At 41.8% G+C, this 11,065-nt stretch overlaps 1 protein-coding gene across 1 annotated transcript; it reads left to right on the top strand.

Annotated features, from left to right (window-relative positions):
- Window positions 1-10,507: 10,507 nt before the first annotated feature.
- LOC100947168 (60S ribosomal protein L38) lies at window positions 10,508-10,831 on the top strand. Its single transcript, XM_003795745.2, has one exon. It carries the CDS (start codon window positions 10,560-10,562, stop codon window positions 10,770-10,772), a length of 213 nt encoding a protein of 70 aa, XP_003795793.1. The 5' UTR covers window positions 10,508-10,559; the 3' UTR covers window positions 10,773-10,831.
- The last annotated feature ends 234 nt before the right edge of the window (window positions 10,832-11,065 follow it).

Genomic DNA, 11,065 nt, shown 5'->3' with positions numbered 1-11,065 from the left:
GATGAGGAGGAAAGAATTCTTGCAGAAGCTGAACTGTGAATGGTGAAGAAATGGGTGTTGCTGGAGGAGCAGAAAAGATTGGACCCTATGCCAGCAGGAATGCAGGCCTGCTCACATGCCTAGGGTTCGAGATGGGTAGAAGATAAAGCAGTGTGGAAAACTGACAGAATGAAAAGTTTGAAGAAGTCTGAAGGGAATAGTTTTGAGCCTTGAACGAAAAGCTTGATCCTTTCTACTCTATAATAAAAGGCAAGGATGGTGGTATGGATGTAGGAATGGGTATAGAAAATTAGGAGTTCTTACTTACTGGTCTATAATGGCTTTAGGACTGTGTAAGGCCTGATCATGCCTGAGGAAAGTGCTAAAATTTTGGGTAGCCCTTGAGAAAATGAGCAAGGGAGTTGACCACAGACATTTGTTAGAATTTAGAGAAAAAAATCTTAAATGCTGGGCAGCGCCTGTGGCTCAAAGGAGTAGGATGCTGTCCCCATATACCGGAGGTGGTAGGTTCAAACCCAGCCCTGGACAAAAACTACAAAAAAAAAAAAAAAATCTTAAATGCTGATCAATTGGAACTAGTTGCAGTGATTTCTTGTTTTTATTTAGAAAGTCATCAGAGAATAATAAACTCCCAAATATACAAGTACAAATATATTTCTAAGGAATCTCAAAGAAAAGAGATGAAAAACAGAGTGGTTTCTTAAGCCATCTTTAGAGAAAGGAGTTGAGACTTAGCCACAAAAGGAAAACTTTCATTTAACAAATTTTTAGTATCCTGTACTTCTGTGCTTCTTGCCTTTTTTCTTACATAAGGAGTTTACTAATTTTGTATATCTTATAATTTTTGAACACTAATATGAGTTAATATTTTACCAGTCCAAAAAAATCAGAGCACGCAAACACTCCTTGAAGCATCCTTTGACCACACCTCCAATCTTACCAGCACCCATCCTCACAAGATGTGACCACTATTTTAAGTTGGGTGAGTACTTTTACAGCCCTTGACAGATACTATCAAAATTGTTCAGACCATTTTTATTAAATTTAACAAAAACAAAACTGAAAACAAATAACTTTTTGATAGGCCATCTTGTGATAAAGTCCATGCACACAGAGGCTTGGTTTTCTTAAAGGTCTCTGGTTCTAACATCCTCTATTGCTTCGAAAGGCCTTTCAGCATCACACTCCTGTGCTCTCGCCAGGCGACATTAGCAAAGGTGTATTTGTGGGCAACACCTCTGCAACGGCATTTAAAAGAAGATTCTGAGACCCATGAGTTTTAAGTCCATCTGGACTAATCAGAGCCGCAACTGTGGAGCAAGAATTGCCGTCAGTTCTTTTGAATATGGATCCTGGGGTGATTTTTAAACCTTGTGCTGAATTTTTAGGTAGTTTGCTCTTTCCTGGTGAATCTAGCGCCTTCTTGCCATGAGAAGAAAGCCTCGCTCGCAGAGTTGGTGAATGAGATTCTGCTTCCGAAAAAGAAGTATTAAGCACAGATTGCTGATTAGGCCTCACAGGTGTGCTGGGGACACTTCTTGATCTTCCTCCAAGCCACCCAGTTATCCAGCTGGTGACAGCACCTTGATGGTCCTTCAACAACTGCTCCATTTCCTCCCGTTCAATACCCAGGGTGCTTCCAATTAGTCGTAGCACTTGGTGTTGTTCCCGCGCCGGTGTTTGAAAATATGCAATGAAGATGTTCCTCATGAGAACTTTGTCCACTTTTCCTTCCATCCTGCTTTGCAAGTCTGTCCATTTCTGTCGCACCACCCGCAGCTCTTCCTGCTGCACCTCATTCTGAGATTTCAGTCTTTCCATTTGCTCTTCCTTCAGCTCCAAGACCGCCTTTGCTTTATCCAAATGTTCCTGCCACGACACTAGTTTCCCTTGTAGATGTTCTGCCTTTTCTTTCCATTCAGCCAAGGCTAGCACACACCGCTTTTCCTGTCCCTGGTACGCAGAAAGCCGTAATGCCATTTCCTCTTTCTGTCGGGAGACCCTATTTAACTGCTCGTGCAGTTTCTCCACCTGCAGGCTAGCTTCCCGGCTCGCCTTGTCCATTTCATCTGCAGAGGAAAGTAGGTTTTCCTCCAAGATGGTGACTTTTTCCGTGAGTTTACCCATTCTATCTTTTGCAGCCCAAACTTCATGAATATAAGAATCTTCTGATTGTACGAGTCGCTTATGCAGTCTCTGTAGCTCCTGGTCTGAGTGGAGCTCTTTGTCATGTAAATACTGAACCTCATTCTGTAGGGACTGGTTTTCTATCTGTCTCTGTTGCAGGGCCAACACGGCTTGATCTCTCTCCTGCTGAAGCAGAACTGCCTTCTCCTGCACGGACTTAAGCGTATGTAAAAGCTGGTGTAATTCTCCACTTTTGCCTTCTTTTTCCTTCAATAGTTGCTCAAGTTCGTGGGCCTCCTTCTTCATCGCGTGACACTCGGACTCCTTTTGTCGCAGTATCATGGCGTACTTCATATTGGTCTCTTGCAATGCCAGATACTCTGTTTCTTTTTCCCTGGATGTTTCTGCCATTTTTTCATTTTGGCGTTTCAGCTGACACATGTCCATTTCTAAAACTGACATCCTCTCCTTCAAGTTTCGGACGGCCTGCCTCAAAATCTCGTTTTCATTCTTTTTGTTGGTGAGATTTTCCCTGACGGAACATAACTGACCATTCTGGGCTTTGATACAAAGAGTTTTCCCCTTCAGTAACTTGCGCAGAATATTTTGTTTCTCCTTTAGCTGTGTAATTTCTGACTCCATTTGTTCGTGTGCTTTTCTTTCTAGCACTGAGGCGGCAGCAATGGAATCAGACAATCTCTGATTATCATCCTGGAGGGTTTGAATGCTTGCCTCTTTTTCTCGCACTGATTTTTGTAGTTGGTCGATTTCTTCTTGGAGCAATTTAGAAGGCTCAGGAGATTCAGCTGACGGTGGCCAGATTGATGGTTCCGTACAGAGCCGGGACAGAATCTCAAGTTGCCCTAAAAGACTGAGCTTCCTATTGCAAAGCTGCCCAGTGCTGTGCTGAACTGATGTTTCTTGAAGCTGGGCTGCCTCCTGCTGCATTTTTTGTACTGCACTCACTACCTGCTGTTGCCAGCCTTGCATTTTCTTAACCTGGTGCTGGAATTTCTCACGTTCCTCTAGAAGTTCCTCAATCTGATTACTATCGATGCCTTTTACCTCATCACCAGTGGTGGATGTTCGCAAAATGGTGACTAGAGACTGACACTTCTGAGTTAACGCATCTATTTCCAGGTCTTTTTCTCTAATGAGCTGAGCTAAATGCTGCACAGTGTCTCTAAAGATCTCATCGTTGATGCTACTTTCAAGGCGAGTGGACAGTTTTTTATTTTCCTCTTGGAGCTTGCTCATGGCTGCTTCTTTGGCAACAATGATATCCATCATCTGGTGGTACCCTCTTTTGAGACAGCTGTTTTCATCAGCTTTTGTGTTCCAAACAGCTAACATTCGCTCTTTCTCCAAAGCATATGCTTGTAGTTGCTGCTGAAGGGAAGCAACTTCACAGGTGCAAGAAGGTGGAAATATTCTAGTGTAAGGACCCCCGGTCTCCAAATTTTTCTGCGGGAAAATCTCAGTTGGTTTAGCTACCTCGTCATGGGACGGCTCGCCCATCTTTTGAGTTAAAGACAAATTCTTTTCATCGACAAGTTTCATGTCCAATTCTTGGTCTTGAATCTCTTTCATTGATCTTTGTTCTCTCGTGTTTTTCAAAATCTTAGTTTCTCCAGCACCGGTTGAGAAGGGCTGGGCGTGTGCGTGTCCTCCACCGTCATGAGCTGAAATCAATTCCATTTCAATTTCATTTTCCATTTTCAGATCAAAAATAACTCCGTTTAAATTTTCATGGAGCTGTTTCATTTCCGGAAGGCTTTGCTTCAGGTTTTTCACTTCGGCTTCCCTTTCTTTAAGTAAGTTATCCTGAAAATTACTGTCTTGACTGAGAGGGGGTGCTGAGTCATTGCTGACTCCAGAAAGTGCCTCCTGCTCCCTTTCTCTAACAGGGTCCTGGAGTTTCAAGTCCACGAAGGTGGCCACATGGCTGCCCACTTGTCCCAGGAAGTGGCCTAAGCCCGAGCCAAGGCCACCCAACCAGGACGACATCCCTTTGGGTCCTAAAACTGACCTGGTCCGCTCTGGGAAAAGCCTCCAGTTCGGTCGATGGGATCCAAGTCCAGTGTGAGGACCCGGGGAGGCTCAGTTACTATAACAAAGTACAACCTGGCGCACGGCGCACCGTTTCTAGGCAACGCTGAGGCCTGGCCCGGGCCGCCTGCAGCGTGTGTCCAGCCGCCGGTGGGCTCTGCTCACCCGGGCCACTGACCGCCTGCGCTGTGCCCACCCTGGGGGAGGCGCTTCTCCCTCCGCATCCGTGACTTCCCCAGCGCCGTGTGTCCCTCCTGCCACCCCAACGCTGACTGGGGACCCCGCTCCCAGAGGGCAGCCCCCAACTGCCTTTCCCGGAGTGAGCAAATGCACTGCCCCTCTCTGCCTTTGCTGCGGTAACATACAGTCAGTACCCGGATGTTCTGCAGCTGGTGATGTTCACGCCCCAGTTTTTTTAAATGGAGGTAAAATTTCCGTAGCAAAATGCATCTATTTATGCGTCTAAAGAGCACAATCAGGGCGCTATGATAACTACACCCGCACATAACTTCTACCCTGGGGGAGATATTATTCCCATCACCCAGAAGAGGTCTTCCAGCCCTTTGCCATTCCCCCTCCTCTCTCCCGCCCCAGCAAGCCCAGTTCTGGTATCTGTTCCCACGGACGAGTTTTATCTGGTCCTGGACATCGCACACCTGGGGCGCCACGATTACAGTCTTGGCGTCCGGCTACTTCCCTCCAGTGTTGAAGTTCTCATCAGGATAGTGGGTTGTAATTCATAACCCACGGTTCTAGTGATCTATCCGTCTGTAGCAGACGGTAAAGGTCCTAGCAGCTTGCGAGGCACAGAACAGGTGCCCAACCAGAGGCGGGGTTTTAAGCATTGAAAGTAACTAGGGGTGGTCAGGCAGTGTGGGGCCAGAGCTGGTCAGGAATGGCTGGGCTCTCTGGGCTCGCCCAGGCCCTGTGAACAGGTGTCACCCATAAAAATTATAGAATAATTGCTATACAGACATGGCACTTACGTATTTTCTCAGCCAACTATTTTCATAGAAGAATCTTTGGGCTTCTGAGAAGAAAACGATTGGGACCCATCTCAGCTAAGAGCTGAGATAGGGTTTATGCCAGAAAAGATGGTTTTAGTCCAAATAAGCAATTACACCTGGAAATTCCCAGAGCCACCTTGGCGGTGACAGTTTTGCATAATCCCTGGTTGGTAGAGGGAGGGAAATGATGTAGCTCAAGGACATATGTGTAACGGGAGAAAAATCTGCTGGCAGATTTCTAAGTGGACTTTTCCTGTCGTTACAAAAGAAATATATGCTCATCATTCTGAAAAAATTATGAAGCAGCATAAAGTGCAGGAAGTATGAGGTAGCTGTCCACTCTGGTCTCATGCTGAAGGTAGCAGGTGTTCCCATTATGGGCACATTCTTTTCCCGTGCATATATAAATATTTATTGATCTGTAGATTTGCACTGATATTTTTTGAATCTGTGGATTTATACTACATCTATTGGTCTATAAGCCACCCTCTGTTTTTAAAAACGTTTAAGAATAGATTGTTTTTACATATCAAAATGTCAAGGATTATGATATCTCGTTCAAGGGGACACAGTGTTTATACTGACACATGGATATACTATGTTAAAAATTATAAATTGCGTACAGCTGCACATTTAGATGTGATAGCCTGTGTTTTGTTTTGTTTTAATCTCCCTGTTACAAACACCTCTGGCGAGAACATTGCCATATGTGTTTCTGTGTAGAGAATGGTGACCATCTTAATTCTGTTCTTAGCATTAGTTTATATATAGAGACCACTTCCGGAAAATACAGAAGAAACTAGAAATGATGGTGTCTCTTGAGAGAGAAGGTGGTCGACTGAGGGTCGGGGGGTTGTTTTTGTTTTATCCATATATAATGCTGTCTTCTGATTTTTAAAAAATGTTATGCATTATGACTTTTTTAAAAAAGCATGTTAAATGTAAACTTGTAAATGCATACACACAGAAACATATGGAAAGAGCTTTTTAAAAAAGTTTCTCTTGAGAGGGCAGGACACAATTATAAGAGGGAACTTACCTAACAGATGCAAACAGTGTAAACTGGTTCATTGTACCCTCAACGATTCCTCAACAATAAAAAATAATAATAAAAAGAAAAGAAAATAGTGACTAATTCTCACATAAATTGGATTTAGTTTTGACCAAAGTATATTACTTAAACATTAAGTTTTAATTCAACTTGTTAGTATGTTGTTTAGGCTATTGTATCCTCATTTATAAGTGAAATATGTTTGTAATTTCCCCTTTATAATAGTATTTTTCCTCCAATTTTAATATCAGGTGTATCCAGATTAAGTAGAATGATTTTTGAAGTATTTCTTCTTTTTCTATTGTCTACAAGATTTGGCATGATCTGTTTTTTGAAATTATCTTTTACTTTTATTTATAAATATTAGTTGTCTATTTTTTGAGACTTTGGGGAAAAAAAATAAGAAGAAGACGTTAACTGATGACTCCATACTGAACCTCAGAGTCAAAGAATTCTATAATAGACATACTCTTACTTGACAATGTGAGTGTTGCTTTCTTTATATTATTAAAATTATTGATTAATATTTCAATGTAGCAATCATCTGATTCTTTTCTGAATGTATTTATCTTCGTTCATTCTTTACGAGGTTTTTGTTTCTAGTCCTTATCTTAAACATTGTTATTGTTATTAAATTTTAAGACTTCTAAATTTTGTGAAGGCAAAAAGTGGAAACCTAATAAACACATGTATATGTAAAAAATAAAATAAAATAAAAATATATAATTGACAAAAAATAGTAATAATAAGTAAAAAGTTTCTGTTGAAATATATGCACACCCTGGAGAAAAATTGGAGACCTAAGAGCCTAGTTTTTGATCTCTTATAAGAGCATGAAAAAAATATTTAGCTTTTTTAAATTGCTGCTCCATTAAATTTATTGATATTTAGAAGAACCTCTGTTTTTCCCAATGTGTGTCAGGCACTTTTCTAAGCATGAGGGATTCAATAATGATCAAAATAGCCCAAAAGATACTCCTGCCCTTGGGAGCTCACATTCTAGTGAACAGCTAGAAGTGATAGTTGTACTTAGTAATAACCATCCTGGATCCTTCAATATGATGTTGTATTTTCCTAGAACTTAGTATTAGAAAATCTGCCTTGGATGTCTTCTGGTAAGATTAGTGGGAAAGCAACCGAAGCACTTCAAGTATAGTCATTGTCACTTCAGATGTGGCCTTTAGGCCTGTGTGCCAAGATGGGAGTGAGTGCACAGTACTGAAGTGTGCATTGCTATGGGCATCCGCACACATGCGCACACAAAGCCTGGACACATACCATGTTTCCCCAAAAATAAGACCTACCCACAAAATAAGCCCTAGCAGGATTTCTATGCATTTGTTAAATATAAGCCCTACCCTGATAATAAGACCTAGTGCTGGGTGTGGCTATGCAGCGTATCTGCATAGTCACACCATGTATTTCCACATGGAGAGTAAGACATCACTTGAAAATAAGCCCTAGTGTGTTTTCTTGAGAAAAAATAAATATAAGACAGTGTCTTATTTTCGGGAAAACACGGTAGCAATACAAGATTGGTATCAAGAGTAGTGGGAATATGGATAATTTTTCATTTTTTGTGTAGACTTTTTGCAAACCTGAATGTTTCTTCATGATGTGGATATATTTCAACAGAAACTTTTCTCTCTCAAAAGATGCTATCATTTCTAGTTTCATCCATATTTTCCCAAAGTCTGGGTATATATAAAGACATATGTGTCTCTCCCTTTTCCTAATACAGACAGTGGTAGACTATGCACAATAGTTATTAAGCAGGGTGATTTTTACAATTCCATGATATGTCTTGGAAGTTGTTCCAGGTTAATGCATTTTTTGTAATGGCTGAATAATGTCCTGTTTTATGTATGTGCTTGAGTGCATTCAACCATCTTTTCTGCAGGGAATGCTTTTTTTTTTTTTTTTTTTGGACACAGAGTCTCACAGTATCTCTTTTAGATACAGAGTCCTCTGTAGAGTGCTATGGTGTGATAGCTCACAACAACCTCAAACTCTTTGGCTTAAGCAATTTTCTTGCCTCAGTCTCCCAAGTAGCTGAAACTATAGGTCCCCGCCACAACGCCCAGTTATTTTTTGTTGTTGTTGCAGTTATCATTGTTGTTTAGCTGGCCCAAGCTGGGTTCAAACCCACCAGCCTCTGTACAGATAGCCAGCACCATAACCACTGTGCTACAGGTGCCACGCCTACAGTGAATGCTCTTGAACATACACCTGTGTACATACACAGGATAAATTCTTACAGGCAGAATTACCACCTCCAAGGATGTACATTTTAAGCCTTGATAGAGACGATCAAGATGCTGTCAAGAGAGGCTGTGTGTCATCCTGCTAGTAATCCAGGGAGCAGCTTTTTTGTTCATGTCCTTGCTAAAATGTACGGTAGCCTTTCTGGTCTTTGTCAGTCTGATAGTTGATCAGGTACATTGTGTGTTAATCTGCATGTATTTCATCATTTAAGATCAAAACCATCTTGTTTTTATTTTCTGGTGAACTAGTCATTTTCCCACCTTATAAATAAAATTTAAAAGCTTTTCTTGTTGATCTTAATAGCTCTGTAGATACCAAGGAAATCAACACTTTGCCATTCTGATTACAAATATATTTTTCTGTTTATAATTTATCTTTTCACTTTGCTTAAGATTTTCTTTTTCTGTGCAATGAAAATAAACTACAGTGGAACCTCAGTGCATGTCCTGTTTTGTATCCTGCCTTTTACCACATAAATTGTTACCATGAACTTTTTCCCCTGTCCATCACTTTGCGTCATCATCTTCATTTTAAATGTTGAAATTTCTACTGATTCTATTGTCATGCAGAACAGAATCGCTTGAATTCCTGGATGAAATGGAGATTCTTGAACAGCTCTTGCAGCTTTACTGCCTTCCCTGGGCAACTGAAAGCGGAAACCAACTAGGCAGGTGAGCTTACTTTTGCTGCTCCAATCCAGGAATGGGGAACTTTTCTTCTCCAAACTGTAAAAGACATGTCTGGAACTCTGAACCCAGAAAGAAATAGAGATTCGTATACATGCATCCAGGAGCATATGCAGAGAATCTGCTATTACAACTTCTGGGCTTTTATGTGACAGAAATCAGAGGAGCTGTTTAAATAAGAGCTCAGATAAGCTGTCTCAAAATAAACAACCTATGAGAGATCTACTGTGGAATTTCTGCAGTTAGAAGGTAAAAAATCTTGAAGACTTAATTATCTTTATAAAAGTGACCAGTGATTGTTTTTTGGATCATCCTATAACCAGGTTACTAGATGGTAAATACCAGATCTTTCTATCTGTCTAATGAGCCAGTGCAGCCGGGCGTCAGCTCTCTTTCCTCCCTCCCCGTTTCTTACAATGAAGGTGCACTCTCCTGGCCCTGACGGAGTCGGGCTGCAGGGCATGATCCCATCTGGGATCCTGGTTAGATTGGTCTTGTGCCACCTTCTCCTTCACAACTGCCCTTTGCTGGACTTGCTTCCCCAGTGGTTAGTCCTGGTTGTCTCTCCAGGCCAGTGGCCACCCCTTTAGATCTCAGTTCTGGGCTTTAATGGCAAAGCTACCCTTCAAACATCCTGCGTAGTCCAAATCCACAAGACCTCTGGCAGGCAGCTGGTACAAAACAAAGAATTTGACAGAGGGCAGGAAATGTCCCCTGTGAAAATTCCAGCTCGACATGAGACTGATAATCAGGTACCTTGGGCTTATCTTTCCACTCCTTTCCAAATTTACTCAGCTGTGCAGTTCAGCCCACAAAGTCCTTTCAATTTTTTTTTTTTTTGAGACAGATCTTGCTCTGCTACCTCAGCTAGAGTGCAATGGCATCATCATAACTCACTGTTATGTTAAATTCCTGAGTTCAAGTGATGCTCCTGCCTCACCCTCCCAAGTAGCTAGTACTTCAGGTGTGCACCACCACGTTAGGCTAATTTTTATATTCTTTTTTTTTTTTTTTGAGACAGAGCCTCAAGCGTTCCCCCTGGGTAGAGTGCTGTGGCATTACAGCTCACAGCAACCTCCAACTCCTGGGCTCAAGTGAGTCTCCTGCCTCAGCCTCCCAAGTAGCTGGGACCACAGGCACCCGCCACAACGCCTGGCTATTATTTGGTTGCAGCTGTCATTGTTGTTTGGCAGGCCCAGGCTAGATTCCAACCCGCCACCTTAGGTGTATGTGGCTGGCGCCTTAATCACTTGAGCCACAGGCCCCGAGCCAGTTTACTGAATTTTTTAAGCCCACTGTTGAAACCTGCTTGTCAGTTTCCTTCTCTTACAGCTTGCGGTGAGGGTCTGTGTCCTACCCGCACTCTTCGTCGCCATGCCTCGGAAAATTGAGGAAATCAAGGACTTTCTGCTCACAGCCAGGCGAAAGGATGCCAAGTCTGTCAAGATCAAGAAAAACAAGGATAATGTGAAGTTTAAAGTTCGATGCAGCAGATACCTTTATACCTTGGTCATCACAGACAAAGAGAAGGCCGAGAAACTGAAGCAGTCTCTGCCCCCTGGTTTGGCAGTGAAGGAGCTGAAATGAAGCAGACATGCTGATTTCAGTTGTATTAAATTTTTAAAATTCAAAAAAAAAAAAAAAAACCTGCTTGTCAGAAGGAAACATTCTTTTCAAAATATTACTACTTCTTGATAAAGCACTGGGTCACCCAAGAACTCTCATGGAGCTATAAGAGGATTTTAATGTTGTCTTCATGACTGCCATTTTACATTCATTGTATAGCCCATGGATCAAAGAATAATTTTGGCGTTCAAGTCTTATTATTTAGAAAGATATTTTCTAAGGCTAGGACAATCTTAGATAGTTATTCCTCACAG

The sequence above is a fragment of the Otolemur garnettii genome, unplaced genomic scaffold, assembly GCF_000181295.1.
Source record: "Otolemur garnettii isolate 467f Iridium unplaced genomic scaffold, OtoGar3 scaffold00096, whole genome shotgun sequence".
Classification (NCBI taxonomy): domain Eukaryota; kingdom Metazoa; phylum Chordata; class Mammalia; order Primates; family Galagidae; genus Otolemur; species Otolemur garnettii.
Note: the sequence above shows the minus strand (reverse complement) of the source record. Positions and strands in the feature narration are given on the sequence as shown.

Coding starts and splice junctions, on each gene's coding strand:
- LOC100947168 (XM_003795745.2), top strand. CDS start 10,560: ATGCCTCGGAAAATTGAGGAAATCAAGGACTTTCTGCTCACAGCCAGG.